We start from the raw sequence: 26489 nt of genomic DNA, 5'->3' as shown, positions 1-26489 counted from the left end.
GTGTCGCTCATTAATATTCATGAGCTGCGCTTGTTGACAGCAGTTGATCTGATGCGCGCTAAAACATTATTAATGTGATCACGTGATCGATGAATAACAGAACCGGATGATTTAATCAAACACCAGATCAATACTCGTAATTAAACTCAGTTTAGTGAAGCAGGAACTCAAGAGTGAGAGGAGTATCATATGATCGGCGTCGCGTGCGTGACTCCTGCTTAAATTAGTTAAGCTAGTTAAGCTAATCGGCGCGAGTCTCACCGGTATCCGCGGTTGGAGCTTCTGGGCGGGATCCGGTAAACATGAACCTCTGGCTTCACACACAGAACCGACTCATACTGATCGTTACTATCCGCCATCATCACCGAAACACAGCCGTTCGACGCATCACTCCGCTTCCGCTTCCGCCTGCGGACGCCACAAAATCAAAGCCTAACGCGAACACTTCCGTGCGAGATAAAATAAAAGTCCCGCGTTCAACAACATCCGTGTCATTAGTGTTCATAATTCATATCGAAGGATATGAGCTGTCTGAAACAAACACAGCATCACGAAAAAACTGATTTAGCAGAAACGCTGGATTAATAATCAATGAATTCGGGAGATTTTTTAGTTCTACTTCTGGAATGATTGTTGATGTCCGATAACATCTGGAAATTATTCCATAAATATTTAATCACAACTCATTTGTAAATCTTGCAACAGATTTCATATGATATTGATATGATTCTGATTTATCACATTTCTGCTCATTTATTAAAGTTCACATCATGCCCAGGTTTCAAACAAAATGTTTTTATTGGTATTTTTCCCACTTATGACATATTATCATAAGAAATTTGATTTATACTACATTTCAAGCTAATTTTAAAATACATAAATGTAAATTCAGGAGACGGTTTTTTTTTTTTTTTTTTTTACATTTTTTATTTTGAAGACAGAAGTTCAACACCTAAAAACTGTTTCAAATTTTAAAAAATAAGAAAGCTGTAAAATGTGTAAACATTATATATAATATTTATTTCTAATACATGTGTAGTAAGTCAAATATATCCATTTAAAACTTAACATACTATAAACACTATAGTAATTTATAGTGTTTTTGAAGCATACTATAGTAAAGTGTAGTATACTGTATATATTATAGTATTTACAACACAACGCTGCAGCATACCGTGTAGTTAACTGATAATAAATACTGTAAGTTAGTTTTTACTACAGTAAACTGTATTATAGTATAATGTAGTACAGTATTGAGTAAAGTCATTTGTTTATATTACTACCACGGCAACTATAGAGTTACCACAACAAATTAATTCAAGTACTTTACTATAGTATGCTTCAAAAACACTGTAGTATTTACTATAAATGACTATATGATTCGTTTCAAAGCAGAATCTTAAATGTGAATGTTTTAAAACAAAAAGTTAGTTGTTGCGGTCAATGGAGAAATCGGGTTAATGGTAATACATTTTCATTATTAATTATATTTCATATACTTTATTAAGCAAAATATGTAACGAACAGCATGAACAGATGTTTCTCGAGAGCATCGCAGTTTTGAGTCAAACACACTGAAGTTGCGTCAGGACTGATTTCCAATCAAACGAGTCACTTTAATCACACAAACACCGAAGACAGCAGCAGATCCATTACCCAGCATGCCGTGTTTCTAAAACAGACACTGTTACCCGGTACACAAAGAGTGGTCTAAAAGATTCAAACACCCCCCCCCGGTGACGTGTAGAACGCACACACACACAGACTCTCACACACACACACACACACACACACACACACACACACTCTCTGAGAGCGGTCAGAGGCGGCGAGGGCTCGGGTGGCCGTTGTGGCACAGCTTCTGTTTGAGGTGCAGAGTGTTGTTCCCGGCGTCCTCCGTCCAGCGGCGCGTCTGCAGACGTCTGCGCAGCTCCCGCAGGTTACACACACGCCACACCCAGCGCCACAGATCCCCGTCTGCTCCGGAGACAACACCACAACACACTCAGAGTCACTAAACCAACTAAACCAGCTTCCCGTCGATGTGTGCTCTGTTAGGATCGGACAATATCTGAAAATCTGGAATCTGAGGGAGCTTAAACATCTAAATACTGAGAAAATCTCCTTTAAAGTTGTTCAAATGAAGTTCTTAGATATCAAAAATGAAGTTTTGATATATTTACGGTAGGAAACTTACTAAATATCTTCATGGAACATGATCTTAATATCCTAATGATTTTTGGCATAAAAGAGAAATGTATAATTTTGACTCATACAATGTATTGTTGGCTATTGCTACAAATATACCTGCTGCTTATGACTATATATAATTTTTTTTTTTTTTCAACATTGATGAGAAATTTGATATGAATATATCACAGAATCGGGCCAGAGATCATATAATCTGAGAATTACCAGTATTAACTTCATTAAAATTAATAAATTTAATCACGACTGTTCAAAACGGTCCAAATTTATGAAACCTACATATACAGCAAAAGTAGTGATATTGTGGAGTATTTAATCAAAATATATACTGTAATTTATTTCTGTGATGCGCAGCTGTATTTTCAGCATCATTGCTCCAGTCTTCAGCGTCACATGATCTTCAGAAATCATAATAATATGCTGATTTGCTGCTCAAAACACATTTCTGATTATTATTATTAATGTTGAAAACATTTGAGTACATATTTTGGATTCTTTGATGAATAGAAAGATCCAAAGATCAGCATTTATCTGAAATAAAAAGCTTTTGTAACATCATACACTATATTTAAATCATTATATATTATGAAATTATGAAATTATAGAAATTAATACTTTTATTTAGCAAGGATGCATTTAATTGCTCAAAAGTGAAAATATTTATGTTACAAAAGATTTCTATTTCAGATAAATGCTGTTCTTCTGAACTTTCTGTTCATCAAAGAAACCTGAAAACATTCTCAACATTGATGATAATAATAATAAATATTTCTTGAGCAGTAAATCAGCTGAAATCAGTAAATGATGCTGAAAATACAGCTGCGCATCACAGAAATAAATCACAGTTTAACACATATTCACATAGAAAGCAGTTATTTTAAATATTAAAATATTTCACAATATTACTGCTTTTGCTGTATTTTGGATCAAATAAATGCAGGCTTGCGGAGCAGAAGAGACTTCTGTAAAAAACATTAAAAAAATCGTACTCTTCAAAAACGTCTACAGGTAGTGTATCTCTGAAAAAAATAACAGTAAAAAATCTGAAAAAAACAATGTGTATTTTGAGGCTCTTCAAGCATCAAGTTGTGTTCCGAAGTGTTTGTGCATCTCTGCTGGATGTGTCCTCACCGTAGTGTCTGCTGGACCTCCAGAAGCGCAGCGCCGCGTCCAGCCACAGCAGCATCCAGCTGATGCAGAAGCCCATCAGGAGACCCAGCACCAGGTCCAGCTCCTGCTTGCTCACGCTGCTGGCCCCCGAGGAGCCCACGGAGCCCTCGTACGGGATCACGTACTCCACATGATGCCTGCGGAGCCAGAGAACATCCGCTGAGCGCACGACTACTGCTTCTGCGCCGCAGGGTCACATACAGGGTAACCTGTAATCTGTAACCGCCCCAGCACTGGTGACCTCACACTGTTAGAGCTCGTCTGCACGCGTCTGCATGATGTTCCGGGCGTCTCCGGCTGCTCAGGTAACACACACTGAACCCTACACTGGCCGTCCTCTGGGCTGTGACTTTAAAACCGTTCTCGCCCAGGAACAGCCATATACACCTAACATTTCATGCAAGAACACAAACACTATACATATATATATATATTTGCAAGCATATCATTTAAATATATATATTTAACCCTCAAAATATACAAAAAAGGCCAAAAAATACATTTGCTTAAATATCAAAATATATTTTCTACGATACATTTGTGCATTTTTTCCATTTTCAAAAATAATAATTTAAATATAGCATTTAAATATGTTTTGTCCTCCATATATTTAAATTCAAGAAATAACATTCACATATGGAGAAAAAAACTAAAACTTTATTATTATGTCTATAACATACAGTATGTGAACATAAGACACATTTGAATAAACATAAATAATGAATAAAATCTAAATCTAGGCTATGTTTTGGAATGTATTATAATAGCTATAATATCATAATATTTTATAATACATTTTTAAATATTTTCGTATATGAAGGCTGAATATTTTACATTTCAAGAATACATTTAATTGAGCTTCACTCAAAGAAACGAATTTAGCATAAATTTGACATATATTCGCCAGAAGTTTTATTTATTTATTTTATTTATATTTTATTTATTCAGTTATTTTTGGCGTATCTGTTTCTCGTTACTTTATCGGTAGAAAACCGCTGCTTGACATTGCAGACTGGTATATATTATCATTTTATTTTATTGTCATAATCATAAACACACTGGTTTGTAGAGTAAACGGCTGTACCATTTACCGCACTTTGTTATCCTTCTAGTTATTTACGAATAGCAGCTAATGAAGCGGAATACTCTTTTCTTAATTAATCGATAGTGAGCGGTAATCTGGTCACCAATCCTAGAACTAGTTAACGTCTGTGCATCCAGCAAACACAGAACGTTCCCCTAACGTTAGTTTTTGGTTCCCGTTTGGTTATTCTTTTGGGAACCAAATACTAACGTTAGGGGAACGTTCTTTTTAGGTTATATATTTTTGTAACCATAAAATAACGTTCCCAGAACGTTGCATGGTGGTTATTATTAAATAACCTAAAAATAACTTAAACAGAACGTTCCCTAATGGTTATTTTTAGGTTATTGTTGTATATCTGTGAAAAAATGTCATATTTTATAAACAATACATTGTGTTGAAGTCATTTTTAATTGGTGCTGAAGAAATTTAAAATCTGGGTACCCCGTAATGGACAGATTTGATCTTATTTACTCTTACATCTAATAGTTTATGTTCTCAGAAAACTTTTATTAATTCAACAATAGATAAAGTTCTTTTTCTTTTCTTATAATAATGATTAGGCATCCATTCGGATCATTTCCATGCCGCTCATACTATACTGAGTCCTGAGTGTGCTGGATGATTACTGATGCTGATAAAGACGTTAGGGAAACGTTATAATAATGTTAAGGGAACGTTAAAATAACATTATAGTAACGTTATACAAACCAACGTTTCTGTTAAAAAAAAACTTTTCAGGCTAACCAAAAACTAACATCCTTGGAATGTTATAATAATGTTATGGAACGTTATATTAACGTCAGAATAATGTTCTACAAACCAAAAACTAACCTTCTGGGAACGTTAGGATAACATTTACGGGAACATTATTTTAACGTTAGAATAACATTCTACAAACAAAAAAAACTAACCTTATGGGAACGTTAAGATAACATTACGGGAACATTATTTTAACGTTAGAATAATGTTCTACAAACAAAAAAACTAACCTTCTGAGAACGTTTGGATAACATTACGGAACATTATTTTAACGTTAGAATAACATTCTACAAACAAAAAACTAACCTTATGGGAACGTTAAGATAACATTACGGGAACATTATTTTAACGTTAGAATAATGTTCTACAAACAAAAAAACTAACCTTCTGAGAACGTTTGGATAACATTTACGGGAACATTATATTAACGTTAGAATAACATTTACGGGAACATTATATTAACGTTAGAATAACATTTACGGGAACATTATTTTAACGTTAGAATAACGTTCTACAAACCAAAAACTAACGTTATGGGAACGTTAGAATAACATTACGGAAACCTTCTACAAACAAAAACTAACGGTCTGGGAATGTTTAGAAAACTCTCCTGGCTAACCAAAAACAAACCATAAAAAATAACGTTCTGGGAACCAAAAATTGTTAGCTGGGCAGTTAACGCTTCAGAAAATTGTCAACCAATCGGAAATTCGGTATTTAAACGACAGCGTGCTGTATTAGGCTACCGCTCGTGTTGACAGATAAGTCTTACCTGCCGCAGGTGCAGTGGCACACGCGCTCCGGTCCGCGCATGCGCGGTAGGATGAAGTTGTGAAATCGGTCCAGCAGCGCGTTCATATCGGACAGACACACGATGGCCTGGAAAACAGCACAACTACTGCCATTTCCCAGCGATCAGCGCTCAACACCGCATGCCTCTCCACAGAAAACCACACTTAATTAGCACTAAAGTTCAGCTGCAGTCAGTGCCAGAGACAGAGAGAGAGAGTTACGTAATTCCTCAGCAGAATCAATCCTCACACAGATCTTCTTACCAGCACCAGAACCGCTCCAGACACCATAAACATCATCTTCATCCGCTGAGCACGAGCATCATCTTCCTCACACAAACCGAACCCTCATCCTCTTCACAAACGCAGAGATGCGCCTCGTCTCACCGTCATCATCTTCCTCGGTGTTTTCGCGGAGCATCAGATGTCTCACCTGCGGCTCGCTCGCGCGTTCCTCGCTTGTGTCGCGGAGCGTCGACGCGTCGCTCGCTGTCAGCAGAGAAACAGACGCGTTCGGATCGGATCTGTAAGTGATCTGGAGTATATCAGATCTCAGATCAGTCCATTAGCTTAATGAGGAGCTCCTGCGTCACGCTCATCTGGAATATCAGACCCAAGCGGAACGCGTGCGAAAATACCATGCTTTGCATCGCGGCTTTTGCACATGTATGTTGCACATTTTTTCCCCTTTTATTTTATTTTTGAAATGTACCCTTAAACTACAAGTTTTTTTTTTTTTTTTGACAGTTCAGATTAGCGTTTACACAAACGGACGATAACGTTCTGTTTATTCTAAGCGCGCGCTGCGGTTTTGTCGTCTTCCGCTTTAAATGCTCGAGCTCTTTAAAGGCGGGTGGACTCTGATTGGTTGTCACTATTTCTATCGTTCATAAGCTGGAAACAAAATCGTTTCTGAAATTGTTATCCTCTGGTGATCATTGCAGTTCGCTATTATTGTGGACTCAGCTATATCCTTACAAACCCTGGTTTTACTACAAAAAACAACAACAACAACATAACTATACTACTATAGTTACCATGGTAACCACAAATTAGCCATGGTTTTGCTACACTAACCATGGTATTTGTAGTAAAACTGTGGTTATACAAATATTAATCAATCTACCAAAAAAACATGGTTACTACAATAAAACCATGGTTAATTTTCGTAATGTAAAGCACGGTTTACACCAATAGCTATTATTATAGAGATGACCGATAATAGCGTCCGCACTAACGCGCGACAACGTTCCATATTATAAGCGAGAGTGTTCTGATTGGTTGTCAATGTTTTTATCGTTCATGACTTTGAAAAATCGTTTTGAAAATCATTCCAGCAATATTTGTGTTGTTATGGTTATAGTTTGATATTACCGTTCTTGGTTTGAACGGGCATTTATTATATATTATTTAAAGTAAAAATATAGTGGCGTACAGTATTGGGGAGTAACTTCTTACATGTAACGGAATTACGTGATTTAATTACAAAATTAATTTAACTAATCTGTTACACATCCCGAGAAAAAATATGTAATTAAATGAGTTACTAATGAAAATGTTAACGATTAGCGGGGTTACATCTGAATATTTTCACACACATACTGATTTCTTTCATAAATTGCAGTGACTCTAAAATATGAGACTCCAGTGTTTCAGGAGTTTAGGACACATGCTTATAACTGTTGGGTTATGCTTTATTATTTAAGATGAGCTGTTTTTCAAGGCATTGTTAGATGCCAGTGTTTCCCATCATAACTATGCAAAAATTTGATTTCAAAAACAGTATCATAGCCATATCTTATGATTTTAAATCAGTGTTTAGCCTCAGAACGATCTCAAAGCAAAAGTTTATTTTATGGTGGCTGTGCTTTAAAATTAAATGTTTTATGATCATAAGAAGTCTGCTGTAAGGTTAACTCTGTCTGCTTTAAATGTTTCAATATGATTAACAGTTGAAAACATTCGTTATAAATTCAGAAAAGTAATTGAAATAGTTACACTACTTGTTACATGTTAAATACGGTAACTTGATTACATTTCCGAAGTAACCTTCCCAACACTTGACACTGCCATGCTATTCAATACAGAAAAACAAACATCGACTGAGATTCATCGACGCTTTATTCATTCATTCATAGCGCAATATTTACAAGAATAATTTCAGGCACTCTGGGCTGCTTCAGGTACAATTATAGAATCATCTTTTCATTTACAAAATCAAAGGAAAACAAAACAATATGCTCAACAGGTATCAAATCCCATCTTTAAATAACGCTGAAATAAATTCATGAGAAAACCAAAAGATAACACATCCCGTCCGCCAGAGTTACGAAACATTACATCCTCTAAATAACCACGTGATCAGATACAGTCAGTGTCCAGCTGGAACAGACTCGTTAGGGTTTAATCGCTAACGGGTTTGTCGCAGGTCCTAAACGCTCAAAGCAGGTTCTCGCGACAGCGCGAGATTTACTCAAGAACCGTTTCGTTCTCTCGCGATGTTCCTTCAGTTCCATTTACAGCGCTCAAAGTCAACGTACGCTCATCGAAACCAAACCCTCAGAGTTTGCGTTGCGTCAGAGCTAGCGTAGCGCCACGGTGACGATCTTCCCGTCTGAGGTCTGTGTTGGCGGTAAACAGAATGAGAGAGAAACATGCGACTGCCAGCCAAAGGGTTACAGTCCTGTCGCGCTGGATGTGCGTGTCGCGTCAGTTTCTGCGTGAAAACGAGCGCGCGGTCAGTAGAAGCAGACGGTGTGAAGGAACGGCCGGTGGCTCTTCTCCTCAAACTCCTGCAGAAGCTCATCGATCTCGTTCTCCATGTCGTCCGTGTGCTGAATCTGAGACGCAACAAATCACTCGTTAAAAACACTTCTTATGCAAACTGCCACGTTTATGCAACAAGCCCAATTACTGTTTTGCTTCTGGATTTCAAAGGTTATGTAAGAATGATCAGGAGCAGTTTTATGAAAGTTAATGAAACCAGCAGAACGGATGTTTGTGCAAATTAGCACACTTAATGTGAACATGTAAGAATAGTTCATAAAACATGAGCAGAGCTCTTTTATTACTCATAAAAGCATTCTTACAAAACATTTTGTGCTAAAAACAAAAGAATGGTGCGACAAATGCACATGAAACGTGTTGATAAAACCATTCTTGGGTAAATTATTGCATTTGTTTAACAACAATGTTTTTACACAACGTTTATTTTATTATTCCTTTAGCATTTACTTATTTTTGCATTACTATTATAATTTTAATTAATAGTTAGAGATGTTTTATTTTTATGTCAAATATGAAACACCCACCACTACCTGCTAAAACTCATGTATATATTTTTATATTTGATGTATTTTTAAAATTTAATAATATACATTACATTTTAAAACAAACCATAGACATTTCACAAAACAAAATTACGTAAATAGTTAAAAACATCTCTTCCATCTTTATTTGACCCTCTAATTCAAGCACTCTCTATTCCATCTATTTTTTTATTTTTTATATTAAGATAAATCCTAACACTAGCTCTCTCTATTCTTTTTCTATTCCATCTATTTGTTTATTATATAAATTAACAAAAAATGTTTTTTCTAACTGCTTCTTTTCTTAAAAAAAGGCCTCCAACACTAGCTCTCTCTATTCTTTTTCTATTCAATTTGTTTTCTTTTTATTTATTATATAATTCTCAAACGAACCTTGCTGGTGCACAGTGTTAAGCTAACTGAGACTGTTATAGCACGTGTGTATAATTGCTCTTTTGTTGAGTCGCTGCTAAATGACTAAATGTAAAATGGTTATTTTTATGTCTGTATACTTTTTATTCAGTTTTAGTTTAAGTTATGTACATCAAGCTAAACTACATGAAAACAAGAAATGGTGCTTTGGCAACCAGCTGAAATAAAATAAGTTAAATAAAAAATTAAGTATATAATATATACAAAACATTATTTTATTTCAGTTAAATTTGTTATTTCTCAAAGGACATAATTTTTATGGTTTTATTTATTTTTATTTATTTGTTGTGTAGTTAACTATAATAACCCTGATTTCTTGTAGAATCATGAACCCACTCTTTCAGAAATTTGCATAATCAGTGAAACAATGTGTGTAAGTATGCTTTTATGAACATCCATTAAACTGTTGGGAAAAACAAACATGAGCATCATGAATTGGCACAGAACAGCTTTATTGAAGTCACAGGGGTAACTGCAGGTGTTTGGGGCTGTACTCACACACTGGCAGAGCTCACAGATGAGGAAGGCCCCCAGCGTAGCCTCCTCGTGATTGTCCTGAATATCCACATTAATGACGTGCACCGGCTGGAAGGTCTCCTGCTCACGAGAGTTCAGGTCTGAAAGAGACACAGGCGTGATTCTGGAGCCCCCCCACACACACACACACACACACACACACACGGCGCGCTCCTCACCCTCCAGCACCTGGTCGTACACACGCTCCTCACACGTGATCACCAGGTCAAACTGCTCTTTGCAGCTCTGGAAGCGCTCGGGCCGTGTCTTAATGCGCTTGTTGCGGTCCAACATGTGCAGGATCCCGTTCTGTGTGTATCTGAGCGGAGCGGTCAAGGAACACAAAACACTGTCGTCTCCACAACACATCAAACCTTGTGTCTGAAAGGGTTAAAAGACTGGAAACACACACACTAGCGCCATCTATCGGTCACCCTCAGGAAACCACTTCTGACGTCCATTAACTGGTCTACACACAGAAACCAGCAGCGTCTGGGACTCCGAGCGCGTCAGTGTGCAGCTCATCATCAGAGTCCGGTCAGAATAAACCAGCTCATGTCCAGACATCAAACTATCAAGAAAAAGCGCTTCTGATTCTGTTTGCGCTGCTGTAAATTAGACTAGTTATGATCATACAGATTTCAACAGGAGTTTGGATGTTCTGTTGGCTTCCTGCAAATCTAGATTTGATTTATTCTTATTTTTGCAAGTACACTTAATTTATAAAAAAAAAAAAAAAAAAAGATTAAATAAAATGAAAATCTGGACTTTTTCACCTGTTTTATCACTCATCAGGTGAAAACGAAGCAAAAAGTTGTTTTTGGCGTATTAAAATGTCTAAAGATCTTTAATGACAAAGCAGCGCTGCATAAATATTAAGGCATGTTTTTATAGACTGTATACCTTGAATCTACGTTTAGTCTCATGGCATTCCCTGAAAATCCTTTATATAATTACAGAAATGAGCGGCCTTTTAAAAAAATAGCTTGTAAATCTCTCATCATCACCAAACTTTGGATTCAATCTTTCTGTCCGAACTATAAAACAATGCTGTTTTTACCAAATATTTGATTCAGTGTTTTAGCTGGTTTTCTGTCAACCAGCACAGGTTTGCATTTCATTCCGGAGCGGATTGATCGTAGGTCTCATAGGTTCTGAGTGAACGTTGACTAAATTCATTGATATACTGAGGAGCGTGAGCTCAGACCAACGAAGCCTAGCATCAATCAGCTCCAAAATGAGACACAAACCTGTGCTGACCGACAGAACACAAGCTAAAACACTGAATCTAATATTTGGTAAAAGCATAGCATCATTTTATAGTACAGTCATGTAACAAAATGGGAAATAAAATAAAAAAAGTACAAAAACTATGACTCTCGGATCAAAATGACTGGTTATAAAAGCCAGTAAGACCTGCACTAAACACGCAATCTATGAAGAAACGCTGCTTCCCCGAATACAGTATTTGAGCGAGTTGGACTGATTTGTGCAGTCTGATCACAGCTCTACTGAAGACACGCGATCTGGAGCACGAACGCTAGCGCTAGTGATGCTCGACTTCACAAACACTTCCAAATAACTCACAATAACCTCCGAGTCAATCCTGCCATGTGCTTAAAAACTTCTACCGGTGACGGTTTCTCATCAAAAGCCTAACTATACTTATACAGATGCAACAAATAAACAGGATTCTGAGTTTATAGTTGTCATATGGTTAGATGTATATTTGTGACCCTGCAGCACAGAAGCAGTCATAAGCAGCAGCTATATTTGTAACAATAGCCAACAATACACTGTATGGGTCAAAATTATAAATTTTCTTTCTTTTATGCCAAAAATCATTAGGATATTAAGATCATGTTCCATGAAGATATTTAGTAAATATCCTACCGTAAATATCTCAAAACTTCATTTTTGATTAGTAATATGCATTGCTAAGAACTTCATTTGGACAACTTTAAAGGTGATTTTCTCAATATTTAGATTTTTTTGCACCCTCAGATTCCAGATTTACAAATATTGTCCGATCCTAACAAACCATACATCAATGGAAAGATGATTTATTCAGCTCTCAGATGACGCATAAATCTCAATTTCAAGAAATAGACCCTCATGACTGGTTTTGTGCTCCCGGGTCAGATACTGTATGAACCGACTTCACACGAATCCAGAGCCAAGTCTAGTGTAATCTGCTCTGAACAAACACAGTCATGTGTGACGCATTACAGGAATCAATCTGTGACCTGCTTTCCTGTCAACTCCATGATTCAGAGTCTGGAAAACACGAGAGTGGCTCCGATTTCATCCAAACGGACATAAATAAACGAGCTGCTGACGCACCCAGGAGAAGATTTACCGCCCACGAGACATACACCCTCGCCAGTGAATTTAGATGTTTTTCTAGCGTATTTGCAATAAGCGCAGCGGATCATCACGTTATCCGGTGTCGCACAGAGAAATGATGTATTTACTCACCATGATGTCGTTCCAAACCCGTATGACTCTCTTTCTTCGGTGAAACACAACAGAAGAGGTTTTAAAGAACACTACTCTGGACTCAATGTCCTCCACAGCAGAAAGTCATACAGGCGTGGAGCGACAAAAAGGGAGTAAATAACGACAGATTTGGGTGAAGCATCCTTTTTAATGTGAGCAACAGAACCAAAACATGGCGCTCATCTTCGGTCTAAAGCGTCGAGGCTCGTACTGAAGCTCTTGCGATTTAAACGATGCATTATATTGCAGCTCCTATGATAATCATGCTGAAAAATTAAAGATTCCAAAAATGCGATGCCATGAAAGAATCATTCTGGGTTCCTCATCAAGAGTTGCTAAGCAACCAATTTTTTTTTTTTTCACGTGACGCGACAGTTATCACAGCCAATCAGAAGTGTGTGTGGGCGGAGCCTCTCTGGAAGTTTATAATCTAACTCCTAAATATCAAACCGTTATTAAATGTACATATCAAGTGTCTGATCCCATCTTTGTTATGGAACATGCTTGTTAGTATTTACTTTATTTTTAAGATCTGACGTTAACTCTGTTGATGTTTTCAGTGTGGCTATAAGGTCATGCAAAATGATATTCAAACTCATATTAGACACTTTTGACATTGAATAAAGCACGTAATCAGTACCTGAGATTATCACCGTCATGTCGTTCCAGCCGCGACGTCACGGAAATCGAAATCATTTCTAAAATTTGAGTTTCGCGTGTCGCGACTAGTTAGGACAAAAACTCTGATTAACACGGAGAAGATATCTTTTATCGCGTGTAGTTAGGACGCGGTGTTAGTGTGAAGAACATTTTGAAATCTAAGCAACCTTTTTCCACTTTAAAGCACCGTTCACACCAATAACGATAACTATATTAGCGTCCACACCAGCAAACGATATCGTCTGTTATTCTAAGCGCACGCGCTCAGAATATTAATTCTCCAGCTCGTTATAGCAGGATGCATGGATTATCGTTTCTCTGTGCCTTTATCGTTATAGCTGTGGTGTGGACTCTTTAATATTGAGAACGATTTTTAGAACTATATCTTTATCGTTAACGTCCTTGGAGTGAACGGGCCTTAAAGAAACTTGTTTACAAAAGAAAGCTTCCATGGATGTTCAAGGTTCTTTATCGATGCCAATAAAGAAACTTCATTCCCAAGAGTGTTTTTGCATTTGGCCAGTGTTCTCTTGGTCATCTAATCGATCAAGGGTTTGGTTCTGGGGCTTCTGTGTGTATGCTAGGGATACAGCTCCTTGTCTTTACGGACCAGGTCGTTGTACATCTGCTCGTAAGTGGTTTTGAAGTCGAAAATGTTGGGTTTGTCCGGAGCGGGTCCTGGGAGTTTCACGTGGGTTCCTGTGCCGAAGGAACGCACGTCAAACCCTCGCTTGCTGTGGGAATAACAGAGAGACGGTGAGAAACCACAACACATCAGAACAGCAAACACAGGATGAGAACAGGACTCCTCCCTGACCGGCGGAGACTTACCTGACCACAGACCTCAGCAGGTCAGAAACCAGGCTGTGAGGGACAAACCTGTTTAACGGCCTGCGATGATTTAATTATCATCTCACGACTTACACAATCTGTCCCTGCAGCACAGAAGCAGTCATAAGCAGCACAGCTATATCTGCAGCAATAGCCAACAATACATTGTATGGGTCAAAATTATACATTTCTCTTTTAAGTCAAAAATCATTAGGATATTAAGATAATGTTCCATGAAGATAATTAGTACATTTCCTACTGTTAATTTTTAATTAGTAATATGCATTGCGAATAACTTAATTTGAACAACTTTAAAGCCAATTTTCTCAATATTTAGATTGTTTTGCACCCTCAGATTTTCAAATAGTTGTATCTCAGACAAATATTGTCGGATCCTAACAAACCATACATCAATGGAAATATATATTTATTCAGCTTTCAGATGATGTATAAACCTCAATTTAACAAAATTGACCCTTATGACTGGTTTTGTGCTCCGGGGTCACATATGGCTTTGTGGAGTCTTCGGAAAGACTGTACTTGAGTCCCTCACAGCCTCGTTTTTGTTCCTGTCACAAATTAAATTTAGCGCTTCCCTGACTAAGGTCTACACTTTTTTCCTCATTTCTACTCATTTTATCTGGCTAACAAAAAGGTTCCATGGATTTAGGACATTAACTATGGTATTATTAAGAATACCATAGTAAATTATGATGATAATGATTCAGTACCATGATATTGGCATCGCTGTACTGTGGTACTGCAGTACGGTTTTGTAACCATCATTACCACCGCATTACAGAAACAAATCCAAGTCTTTGATTACTTCCTCAGTCTGACTACTTTATTCCAGAACTTTCTCTGTTTCTCAATTTAAGCTTTTAGACGACCTCCACCAGCTTCCGCGTGTCTGGACGCGTAAAATAGCGTAAAAATAGCGTTGTTTTTTTTTTTGTAAATGATTCCGGCTCGGTTCGTTTCGTTTCTCGAGGTCTGACTGTCCCGGTTCGATCCCGATCCGCGTTTGGACCATCGGGACACAGATTCACAAAAAAAAGACGAAACGACGAAAAAATAAGTGCGAGGCGGATGAAGTCGGGCTCGAGTTCGGCTCGGTTTCTCGTCGTTACCTCAGGATGTTGTGCGCTTCCATGCTGCGGTTCTGGTTGCTGGAGCACACGACCGCGACACGCAGCGGATGGGCCGGCATCGCTATCTAAAGCTCGGTGAGAGTGGAGCGGGTTTGAGAAATCGGTTCGGCACGGGAGCTCGGTTCGACGCTTCTACTCGGATCCGCTGAGGAGGAGAAAATGGCGGCTGCGCTGCGCAGCTGACAGTGAGGCGTCACAATGGGGGGAGGGGAAGTGGGCGGGGCTTCCTCCGAGGACTCAGAAAAACACCGCCAATCACGCGTTATTTGACATGAAAACGCACATACCTCATTTACATATGGGTCATCCTGGGATTCGGTAACATTTCAACCTGGAATAAACATATTTTCAAACTACGTGTTATTCAACTTCTAAATACCCCACATCACATATCAAACCTCCAAAAAATCATATTTTCCCACCTCAAAGACCTTTTATTATTTTTATACACTTTTTTTCTCAACCCCGTAATGGACAAAATGGGATTGGTTTAAAAAGGATTTACATGTGTCTCTGATAACAATTTAATGATAACAAATGTAACATTTATCATAATTTTCACGTTTTTATAGGACTGAAGCTAAAAATACACAAATTGTGTGTCTACGGTCTCTTTATTTTTGTAAAAAATATATTTTTAATTAAAAATTTTAACTAAAACCACAATTTTATTGTTTTAGCCCTTACATGTCAGATGGTAATCAGCAAGAAATCATTTTTAATTCTTAATTGTCTTACCTATTTTTTTCTAAAAATATTAATGTGACAAGGTGTGACGGGGTTGAAGACTGTAACACATTTGAAAGGGATACATTTCCTTAAATTAAAATTTTTGTTTTGTTTCTCTCTCATGTTGTCCCCTTGTTTCTGGGTCTACATATCTGCATGGCCAACAACGTCTTTCTGCTGCAAATTTCTGATGTATGATGCTTGTCAACGTTTAAGTGGACATGTTACATCAAAAATCCTATTTAAAACAAAGTTACGAGTTGTCATGATTTTGAAGTTTATATATTTACTGAAACCATGATTTTTTTTTTTTCATTAAAATGATTAATAAATGAAGCAAATAACTGAACCCTGTCACAAGTTTACAACCCCGTAACAATGAGAAATACATATATTTGTGATGGGGTTGTGGTTTTTCACTCAAAATGGCCACTGCTCCTCATGTAGTGTAGGAGAGAAGACAATATATGGCAGCAATAAAATAAACACATTGTATATACTTATGAATTAAAATAAAATGTTAAAAATAATTTTCCATCTTAATTGTATGTGACAGGGTTGAGTTGTTAAGTTTGACATTACCCTCCCTGACTATAACATGCCTCAAAAACATGAAGTATGAAAATAAAGTATAATACTAATAACTATTTTCTGCACCACTATTAAAGAGACCTGAATGATGTCATTTCTGGTAAATGATGTCACATATGAGTGGAGCCTGAATTATTATGGGCGTAGACGGGGTTGAGTTCAGACTGAGGGACGTAACTTTAAAGTCAGTTTTTTTATCAAATATTTTGCTTTTATTTATAGAAAATGATTTTTACAAGAAAGAAACACAAATGCTTACATTGTTGCCAAAAATCACAGACACTATGCACATATTGTTAATAATTTATGAAGTACAAACTCAGCGAAGTGCCTCAGGGACATGACAAAATGCTTGGTTTAAGATAGATATAAGACATTATGCTTTAAAAATATTAAAATGCAATAACTATTTTTATTCATTATAATGGGCATCCCAAATTTTTGTGAAAAGCTTCTAACAATTCATTTTGGCTTCAAAATTGTTTCATTTTGTTGATATATTAGACTCTTTATCATGCCATAAAACAAAATGTTGTATAAAACCAGGCAAATTATATATGAAAAAACCCCTCTGTAAAAACCTTTAGAATATAGATAGTAATAAAACCGTGAAGTTTGGTGTATGTAAGCGCTGCTGAAGTGGAGATGTGTGGCTCAGTGCAGGAGAAAAATCTCATTTTGAGAAGACAGACTTCAAAGATATTAGTCTGAAAAAACACTTCACGAAAAGCCAAAAATCTCAAAATTGACAGGTGCATGAAAAAACAGTGTTTTTGCCTGCAGTGTCTCTAAATAAAATACAAAGCAAGCCTGTTTATTAAATTCACCCTCTTTTATTGACACAAAGGTTTATATAACAGAGGAAAAAAAGCACAGTATTCAAATGACTGTTCAGCCAGTCAGTGGGTCCTTATTCTGGTGAATATTACTAACTCAGAATTAGAAGAGTTGTGTAAAGATAAGGCATACTGTATGTAAATTATTGGGTTTGACACAGAGTACAAAACTACAGCGTCCCTCGAATAAAAGTAAAGCAGCTTTTCTTCCTTACTACACTCACTAAGCCTGAAAACACTGTTATTACCTTACACAAAGCCGTCATATGCCATTATTTCGCATTTCTAAAACAAATATTAATATAGCTATCAGTCTAAATATCAATGAGTGCACAGTTTTTTTGGTAAATGGGATTATTAAACGAGACTATAGATGAAAATGCACATAAACGGGAAGAAAGCTTATCGGTGTATAGCTTAGCGCATCCCTTATGAAAATTGACCATGGCTTTAACACAAATAAAACCATGGTAACTATAGTTAAACCATGGTAACCACATGGTTTTCCTGCGCTAACCATAGTTTAACCATGGTATTTATAGTAAAACTGTTGTTATACAAATGGTAATCAATACGCCAAAAAAATCATGGTTACTACACTTTTACTATAATAAAACCATGGTTAATTTTCGTAAGGGATGGCTATGTTCAGAATAGCATACTGTCATATTATTCCTACTATTTCTGCGGTATACTGTATCCCACAATGCAATGCCTTGACTTTTAGTCTTTCGCAACTCCTTATTCGATTGCCAAAATTTTTAATTGCGCTAAAACATGCAAACAGTCTTTTCAAAGAACTGGACGCCACTCACATTGCAACATGATGAGCAGCACACTACCGTTTCAGAACAGAGCCTACTTTTCTACTTCTCGAAAGTAGTAGACAGCGCATACCGCGCAGTATTCGTTAAATAGTAGCTAAGTACTCCATTCCGAACACAGCCGGTAAATAGTAAATAGTGTCGTGAAAGTGCATCTCAGGAGTTTGACGTGGATTCCGCACTTGGTTTCCGATCCTGAGTTGTAGGAAAGCGCGCGTGTGTGTTTGCGTGACGATAACGATGTTTGATGCCGATACTTGTGCTTGCGTTTTTTTAAAGGTGCGTGTGTAAGTGCGATCTGTGCGAGTGTTGCGCCGTGAGCGTGTGTTGCGCCGTCGGGTTCATGATGTTTTCGGTGATGTACGCCACCAGCAGGCAAATGATGACCAGCATCACGCAGATGGCTCCGCCCACCGTCGTCATGGCGATAACGATGTCCTGCATCCCGCCGGGCGCGAGGCTGAACTCCACGCAGGCGTCGTCCCGTTCGAGAGCGTAGGGCCGCACGCACAGCCGGTAGGGCACATTTGTGTGCAGCTCGTTAAGTAAATAATCCCTGCAGCCGGCGCCTAAATGAACGGCGGCGCATTCGAATTGCGTGTAGCTTCCGTTCCACCAGCAGCTAAGCCTGAATCCGCCCGGAGCGGGGCCCTTCGGCGGGCCCTCGTGAGCGACCGTCCACTGAATGAACACACTTCCGTTGGACAGAATATTCGCCGTGAGTTGCCCTCCAGGTGAGCTCACCTGTTGACAGCTAGCGCTAGCGCACCTGAAGTCAGGTTGGGCGTAGCGGAAGCACAGCTGCTCGGGGTCATCAGCGCCGAGAGTGCGGTAAGCGCACAAGGGCCCGGGGTCCCCCAGAACTCGCCACTGTCTCACAGTACTGCTGTTGTCCTGTAGCTTTGGTATCCGCTCGGTGATTCCCAGAGAGTCTTTATTGGTGTATTTATTGGTGTTATTACTGTCCGTGGTGTCGTATTGCGCATGGCTGCCGGCCCGGTTCGGTAAAGCAGAACTCCCGCCGCTGAGAACCAGCAGAACCGCGCAGCGGAGGAGAACCGATCCCTGACGGCGTGCCATGTCTGATTTAACGCTTAAACGTTCACAGATGCGTATAGCGCGGTGGCCATCACACCGGTGCGCGCGACGACCTGCAATAAAACAACAACAAGAATAAAAAACAGAATGAACACTGACCGAACCGAACCGAACTCAAAACACCGACTCATGCTGCACACCGGCCTCGAATTAACACAACACCGGCCGAGCGTCTGAATTCAAGACGAGCCAAACAACCTCAACGAATATTAGAAAGAAGATTTAATGTAAATAAAGATGAAGATTATTACCTCAGAGAAGGAGAAAAAGCTCGCGCTGCAGCCGCCGAACGGGAGCGAGCATCTGTCCGAGAGCGCGCGCGTCACTATTAATTATCATATTTCCTCTCATTCACTCTCAATATGTCTCCGTCACGAGCCGTTATCTGTTCTACAAAAGACGTGTTTTGGTTTTAAACATCATACACACTTCTGCTTAATGCGGGTAGACATCTGCTGATCAGTTTAATCGTGTTGAGTAGTATTTGCTACAGAAATCTGTACAAAATACACTGGTGTACATTTTTCACGGTTTTGGACACGTATGCTCATATTCTTGGCTATAGGAAACAGGTTTGATATTATGAATTTTGTGTTTTATTGGAAATACCTAAAACATAGGCTACGTCTTAATGTCTATCAGTTGACTTTTAAAAACGTCTCATATCAAAAAGATGCTGTTATTTCTGCGTTTGCGCATTTAATTTGGCATTAATTAATAAAGCCACTGTGTATTTTCAGCTGTGTGAATATGACGTCATCTAGTGTTCATCATCAGTATTTCATTAGTGACTAAATCAAGATCACTCTCATCAGGTCTGAGACATTTCCACGTGTAAACATCTTATTATTAAATATGAACATGTGGAGGACATGTTAAACTATGAGAAGCACATATCGTGCCATCTCAGCATGTTTTTATGATTGAATAAAATACAGTTTTATACGCATTTCACCCATAAAATGTCAGGCCCCGTCACAGACAAATGTTAGAATGGTTACCTAATAAATTTAATGTCTATTTATTCACATAATGTTTTACAATGTCCTGCGTTAAATACATTATTATATGCAATAAAGGTAATAAAAAAGAACAATGCCGTTTATTTGTAAGGCTGTGTCACTGAGGGATGTGACGGCTAGTACTCGGCCTGCTAGCATGCTAGCATAACAACTGTGTTAACATGCAATCAAGGAATTTCAGTAACCTTTTTAGACATGTTTTGGATTTAAAACATTTTCATTATTTTCTGGGATGTTTTAGCGTGACAGGGCCTGACCCTTTAGCTCGTCCTCCTTAAAACATACAAAAACAAGCTTAAAATCACACAATTCAATGACAGAACTCATCCTTGATCAGTGTCAGGCAAATGATGTCACTTCCTCTGAGTCATACCCTCAAAGGCTTATTAAACACATTTTATGTTGAGTTTTATGTAAACGTGACAGGATTGACTGAGAACATGGGGACAGTTGTAAAATAAAATTTATGTTTAATTTCATGTTTTTAATCAATTGATGTGAATGATAACAACTTAAACTTGTTATTGATGGAGATTTTCTTCTAAATAACAGTTGTTAGCGTAACAAAACTATGAAAGCTGTAGGTCAACTTTGGCTGAGGACAAAATGTTTTAAAGAAAAAAACATCTGAGAACCATATTCCTCACAGAAATCAAGCATCAGGCAGTTTTAGACATTTTTTGGATGAAATACTTTTTATTCGCTGTAAGAAGTCAAGGACAGATGTGAATGACAGATAGAATGTCCCTTAAAATAAGTTCTTCTTCGGGTAAAAAAACAACCATAAAACACTGTGACCCGGTACAAACTTACGTAAGAATGACGCACGGTGAAGGAGCGAATGATATAGTCTGATAATAATGAGCTGATTAGAGTCAGTGATGGTGATCCAAACACACTTGTGTTTATCTGAGTCAGTGCTTCGACTAATGACGGAAAACGCCGAATCAGCCCGAGTTAATAAGACCCTCGAGTATCAGAGACGAACGCGTTCATCAGCACTTTACACACACACAGCTCTGTATAGCTATCTTTGTGAGGACATACATTGACACAATGCAGTCTCCAGCTCCTGACCCTAACCTTCAGAACTAAGTGCCTCACCCTTTCCCCAAAAAAACCTCATTCTGAGTGATTTATAAGCGTTTTGAAAAGTGGGGACATGGGTCAATGTCCTGAGATGCCACCTTCACCTTGTAATACCTGCCATACCCTCGTCATTATACACATCTATGTCCTGACTTTTCACAAAAACACACACACACACACACACACACTCACACACACACACACACACACACTTTACTCCTGTAAATATTTCAATTTGAGACCTACAAACAAACTACCAGATGTGACCTTGGACCACAAAACCAGTCATAAGTGAGATGACAGAAAATTATACACCAGATTTATAGAGATTTATACATCATATATATCATCATCATATACTTTGAAAGAACGTTCTATTAATGTTACTAGAAAAACGTTTGTTCATACCCAGATAGCACAGGTCCCTGACAGCACACGTACATCTCGGAGACGCCTATTTGACGTCTGCATTTACATCTGCAAGACGTATTGTTTAGAGTGTTTGCTCATCTGCAAGACGTCTATAGGACGTTTCCTGTCAGATGTCAAATAGACGTCTATTTGATGTCTTTAAGATGTTTATGATTTAGAATGCATGTAAAACTGAAATCTGAAAGACGTCTGTCAGACGTTTGTAGACAGCAGATGCTTTCCAGATCAAGAGATCTTTAACAGACATCTTGCAGACGTACATGTGCTATCTGGGGTAGGTCTGTAAGATGTCAGTTTTACATACATTCTGAACCATAAACATCTTAGAGACATCTGATAGACGTCTGATAGACATCTGATAGACATCTGATAGACGTCTGATAGACGTCTGATAGACATCTGATAGACATCTGATAGACGTCTGATAGACGTCTGATAGGAGACGTCCTACAGACGTATTGCAGATGAATGAACAAAAATTCATCTTCCAGATGTAAAACTTCAAATAGACGTCTCTGTGATGTACGTGTGCTATCAGAGAACCTTCCCAGCTGGGTACATAACTTTTCCAACGTTATTGGCCAGAAAACATATAGCGGGGCATGTTGTCACACGCTAACAGCCTATTGAACCGTTACAAAACACAAACAATTTATAAAACAACAAAAATGTGAAAGAGTACAAATAAACAGGCCTGTATAAACTCATCCGAGTCTCTCAGTTTCACTGATGCTGATGATTCTCAGATGTTTATCGTCACTCAGGCGTTTAATAATAATAATGATTAAAGATTAAAGTCCCCGCGGCCTCAGAAGCCTGGAAAACTGCAGAGCGTATGTTTGAGTTTAATGGAGCCTGAAAACACGCTGTTAGGGCTGAGATTGTTCATCTGAGCGCGTGTTTATATACTGAGCTGAAGTGAAGGACGGCCGGTGACGCGGTGCGTTACGAGCGAGCGATGGACGGAGCGGACGCGGAGACCGACAGACGGCTCTGAGACAGACAGAGACAGACATGTCTGAGATCCTGACGGTGGACGCGATCCTCTTCGGCCTGCTGGTGTTCTCCGGCATCATAGGAAACATTCTGGTCATCAACGTGGTGAGAGAGAACGATACAACACCAATAACCAAGATTCATGTTTCAGCACATTTATCTGTTTCGGCAGATACTTTTATCCAGTGTGACTTACAGTGTTTGCATTTTCATCGTTTCTTCTCTGGGACTCGAACTCGTGACTTTGCCGTTGTTTGAAGTTTGATTAGCATCACTAACGATGTGAAAAATTATACAGAAGAGCGTATTCTCTCAAGAATCTTAAAAAACATGAAGCCTATTTAAGGACCATTAAGGTTTTTTTTTATTTTTTTTACATTTCATATTTTCCATGATAATTAGGTTATCATTAATGTGATAAAATAAAGATTAAAACATTGTAAAGTATTTAAATAACATGATAATATTTTTGTACTTTAATTTTTTGCTGATTTAAACAAAATTTTAAAAAAAGTTTAAAAAAAAAAACTGTTTTTATTTTTATTTAAAATAAATTTTAATATTAAATATGACAATAACATTGACTATTTATAATTTAAACAGTATCGATTTAATTTGTTCTCAAATCATTTCATATTTAATTTTTTTATTTCATCAAAGCAAATATTTAATATTAAATTATTTTTAAACTATTAATTTAATAATATGAATATAATTTAATTTGAACTCAAAACCATTAAACCACATCTGTCTAAATATTTAGCATTTTTAATAAACATTTAATATTAAATTAAATTAAACAGTTATCATGAATTAATATTTATGAATTTATAATTTTGTAAAACATTTAATATTTAATGGCTTTTATTTTATCTAAAATAAATATTTAATATCAATTTACTACTAAAACACTAATTAAATAACTGAATTAATTCCATGTAATTTTAAAATATTTATTTTTAATATCGTGAATGAATCATTATGGATTTATAATTTTGTAAAACAATTTAAATTTAAGGACTTTTATTTTATCTAAAATAAATATTTAATATCAATTTACTATTAAAACACTAATTAAATAACTGAATTAATTCCATGAAATTTTAAATACTTATTTTACATAAAATTAAAAACATATTCTTTTAAGAAAAAAAGTGTGTTCTAATGAGATACCATGAGTAAACCATATGGATGCAACAAAATATCATTTATTTTCTGATTGTGGGCTGAAATGCAGCATGGATGTGTTCGACTGTGTTCTCCTCTCTTGACTCAGGGTTCTGTGTGTCTGCAGGTGTTCCAGTGCGCTAAAGAAAGCGCCTCCCGTCACCTGCCGCCGTCCGACACCATCCTGGTGAACCTGTGCATGGCCAACCTGCTGACGTCGGTCTTCCGGACGGTGCCCATCTTCGTGTCGGATCTGGGTCTGGAGGTGTCGCTGTCGCCGGGCTGGTGCCGCGTCTTCATGCTGCTGTGGGTGTGGTGGCGCTCCGTGGGCTGCTGGGTGACTCTGGCCCTCAGCGCCTTCCACTGCGCCACCCTGCGGCGGCAGCACGTTAGCATGGGTCCGCTGGGCCAGCAGCGCGAGCGCCAGCGCGTCTGGGGCATCCTGGGCGTCGTCTGGGGCGTCAACCTGCTGTTCTCGCTGCCGGCGCTGGTGTTTACGACGCACGTGCGCGGAAACGCAACGGTGGAGCTGATGGTGATCAGCTGTACGACTCGCCCGCTGCTGGGCTGCGTTTGGGAGTTTCCCACCGACCAGCAGGGCTACGCCTTCGCCTCCACGTCGCTGGCGCTCAACGAGGTCATGCCACTGATCCTGATGGTCGGGACTAATATTGCGACGCTGCACTCGCTGGCCAAACACATCCGGGCGGTTACGGCGGTTACGGCGGGCGGCGCGGCGGAGCTGGACCGGCACGCGTCCAGCGAGAGGAAGGCGGGTCACGTGATCATGGCTCTGGTCGCGCTGTTCGTCGGCTGCTGGGTGCTGCAGGTCGCTGCGGTCACGTACTACAACCACAACGGCGGGATGCACACTGAGGGACTGCTGACCGTCGCGCATTTCTCGGCATCGCTCTTCGTGGGCTTCAGTCCGCTGGTGGTGGCGCTCGGACACGGGAAACTGCGCCGGAGAATTAGCGCAATGATGCAGAGCTGGGCGCACTGGAGCAAACGCCCACGAGTGGACGACGCCGCAGCGCAGAAAGACGCGACAGTCGCGAAAACCGCACAGAGCGGGAAAACGTGACATGCAAGTGCTGAAAGGTTGAAATCATGTGCGCAGATTTATGACTGATTGCAATTTGCGATGCATTTTATTTCTCAGGATTCACAGATGAATAGAAAGTTCAAAAGAACAGCATTTGAAATACTAATCTTTTGTGATGTTATAAATGTCTTTACTGTCACTTTTGATCAATTTAACATGGAAATTAATTTCTACCACTGAATAAAAAATAAAAAAGTTAATTGCAATTTTTTATCTCACATTTATGACTTTTTTTTTTTCGCAACTGTGAATTTATGTTTCAATTCTGATAAATATAAACTCACAATTGCAAAAAAAAATTTGAATTGCGAGAAATAAACTGATAATTGCGAGAAAAAAGTCAGAATTGGGAGATTAACTCATAATTGCGAGAAAAAGTCAGAATTGTGAGATAAAAACTCAATTGCGAGAAAAAGTCAGAATTATGAGATAAAAACTCAATTGCGAGAAAAAGTCAGAATTGCGAGATAAAAACTTGCAATTACCTTTTTTATTTTTTATTCAGTGGCAGAAATGGGCTTCCATACTTTTGATGTCCTTGATGAATGAAAGTATTAATTTCTTTTTAAATCACACTTATCCCAAATGTTTTTGCAAAAATATTGAGCAGTACAACTGTTTTCAACATTGATAATAATCAGAAATGTTTGTTGAGCAGCAAATCAGCATATTAGAATGATTTCTGAAGATCATGTGACGTTGAAGACTGCAGTAATGATGCTGAAAATACAGCTGCATCACAGAAATAAATTACAGTTTAACACATATTCACACAGAAAGTAGTTATTTTAAATGGTCATATATTTTACTATTTTTACTGTATTTGTGATCAACTAAATGCAACCTTGGTGAGCAGAAGAGACCCAAAACCTTCAAAAATTATTACAAACTTTTGGCCGCAAATATAAAGTGATAAAAATTATTCATGCATTCGTGTTTTTAAAATTCCAGTAAATAATAAATCTGATGTTGTTCAAAATCCACAGTGTTTCGCAATTAATCTTGTTTGAAGCAGGAATCTGACAAAATTCTGAGGTTTTTGTTTTAAACAAGAAAAAAAACTAAATTTTCTTCGAAAATGTGTATAATATGTATAAAACCCTATGAACTTGTGAGGCCCAAGTAAACAAATGTTGTTTTAACCATTTATTTCAAATTTTTGCTGTTTTATTTTGTTCATGTGTGTAA

The 26489-nt window shown here is 38.1% G+C and overlaps 5 protein-coding genes across 6 annotated transcripts in view; 1 reads left to right on the top strand and 4 right to left on the bottom strand.

Moving 5' to 3' along the window:
• The window catches only part of necap2 (NECAP endocytosis associated 2), a 5793-nt gene extending 5348 nt beyond the window's left edge, over nucleotides 1-445 (bottom strand). Inside the window, 1 exon segment of the mRNA XM_058762077.1 lies at nucleotides 262-445. Coding sequence (XP_058618060.1) covers nucleotides 262-362 — 101 coding nt within the window. The 5' untranslated portion in view covers nucleotides 363-445.
• Nucleotides 446-580: 135 nt separating this feature from the next.
• On the bottom strand, nucleotides 581-7223 carry tmem240b (transmembrane protein 240b). 2 transcript variants are annotated; one of them, XM_058762079.1, is made up of 4 exons: nucleotides 6280-7223; nucleotides 5997-6103; nucleotides 3340-3515; nucleotides 581-1977 (listed from the first exon to the last, which is right to left on the bottom strand). In XM_058762079.1, exons 1-4 carry the CDS (start codon nucleotides 6319-6321, stop codon nucleotides 1820-1822), a joined length of 483 nt encoding a protein of 160 aa, XP_058618062.1. In that variant the 5' UTR covers nucleotides 6322-7223; the 3' UTR covers nucleotides 581-1819. The 2 variants fall into 2 exon arrangements, with proteins under 2 accessions (XP_058618062.1, XP_058618063.1); XM_058762080.1 differs by having other exon boundaries at nucleotides 5997-6119; nucleotides 6280-7213.
• An 895-nt stretch (nucleotides 7224-8118) lies between these two features.
• Nucleotides 8119-15603, bottom strand: ssu72 (SSU72 homolog, RNA polymerase II CTD phosphatase). The gene is made up of 5 exons (XM_058762078.1): nucleotides 15392-15603; nucleotides 14021-14164; nucleotides 10451-10590; nucleotides 10254-10372; nucleotides 8119-8855 (listed from the first exon to the last, which is right to left on the bottom strand). Exons 1-5 carry the CDS (start codon nucleotides 15469-15471, stop codon nucleotides 8754-8756), a joined length of 585 nt encoding a protein of 194 aa, XP_058618061.1. The 5' UTR covers nucleotides 15472-15603; the 3' UTR covers nucleotides 8119-8753.
• A 1355-nt stretch (nucleotides 15604-16958) lies between these two features.
• On the bottom strand, nucleotides 16959-19897 carry fndc10 (fibronectin type III domain containing 10). The gene is made up of 2 exons (XM_058760902.1): nucleotides 19742-19897; nucleotides 16959-19543 (listed from the first exon to the last, which is right to left on the bottom strand). The coding sequence occupies exon 2, from the start codon at nucleotides 19470-19472 to the stop codon at nucleotides 18666-18668; it is 807 nt and encodes a 268-aa protein (XP_058616885.1). The 5' UTR covers nucleotides 19473-19543; nucleotides 19742-19897; the 3' UTR covers nucleotides 16959-18665.
• A 3150-nt stretch (nucleotides 19898-23047) lies between these two features.
• LOC131530118 (olfactory receptor class A-like protein 4) lies at nucleotides 23048-25280 on the top strand. Its single transcript, XM_058760238.1, has 2 exons — nucleotides 23048-23134; nucleotides 24324-25280. The coding sequence occupies exons 1-2, from the start codon at nucleotides 23048-23050 to the stop codon at nucleotides 25278-25280; spliced, it is 1044 nt and encodes a 347-aa protein (XP_058616221.1).
• The last annotated feature ends 1209 nt before the right edge of the window (nucleotides 25281-26489 follow it).

This window comes from Onychostoma macrolepis, chromosome 22 (assembly GCF_012432095.1).
Source record: "Onychostoma macrolepis isolate SWU-2019 chromosome 22, ASM1243209v1, whole genome shotgun sequence".
Classification (NCBI taxonomy): domain Eukaryota; kingdom Metazoa; phylum Chordata; class Actinopteri; order Cypriniformes; family Cyprinidae; genus Onychostoma; species Onychostoma macrolepis.
Note: the sequence above shows the minus strand (reverse complement) of the source record. Positions and strands in the feature narration are given on the sequence as shown.

Bases quoted from the DNA above. Each gene is read 5' to 3' on its own strand.
- tmem240b (XM_058762079.1), bottom strand. From the start codon at position 6,321: ATGAAGATGATGTTTATGGTGTCTGGAGCGGTTCTGGTGCTG. The intron at 6,104-6,279 runs GTAAGAAGATCT...GCTGTTTTCCAG, and splicing joins CTGGAGCGGTTCTGGTGCTG to GCCATCGTGTGTCTGTCCGA. The intron at 1,978-3,339 runs GTGAGGACACAT...TCTCCGGAGCAG, and splicing joins GAGGTCCAGCAGACACTACG to ACGGGGATCTGTGGCGCTGG.
- LOC131530118 (XM_058760238.1), top strand. From the start codon at position 23,048: ATGTCTGAGATCCTGACGGTGGACGCGATCCTCTTCGGCCTGCTGGTG. The intron at 23,135-24,323 runs GTGAGAGAGAAC...GTGTGTCTGCAG, and splicing joins ACATTCTGGTCATCAACGTG to GTGTTCCAGTGCGCTAAAGA.
- fndc10 (XM_058760902.1), bottom strand. From the start codon at position 19,472: ATGGCACGCCGTCAGGGATCGGTTCTCCTCCGCTGCGCGGTTCTGCTG.
- ssu72 (XM_058762078.1), bottom strand. From the start codon at position 15,471: ATGCCGGCCCATCCGCTGCGTGTCGCGGTCGTGTGCTCCAGCAACCAG. The intron at 10,373-10,450 runs GTGAGGAGCGCG...TGTCTCTTTCAG, and splicing joins GTACGACCAGGTGCTGGAGG to ACCTGAACTCTCGTGAGCAG. The intron at 8,856-10,253 runs GTGAGTACAGCC...GTTGCGTCTCAG, and splicing joins TCTGTGAGCTCTGCCAGTGT to ATTCAGCACACGGACGACAT.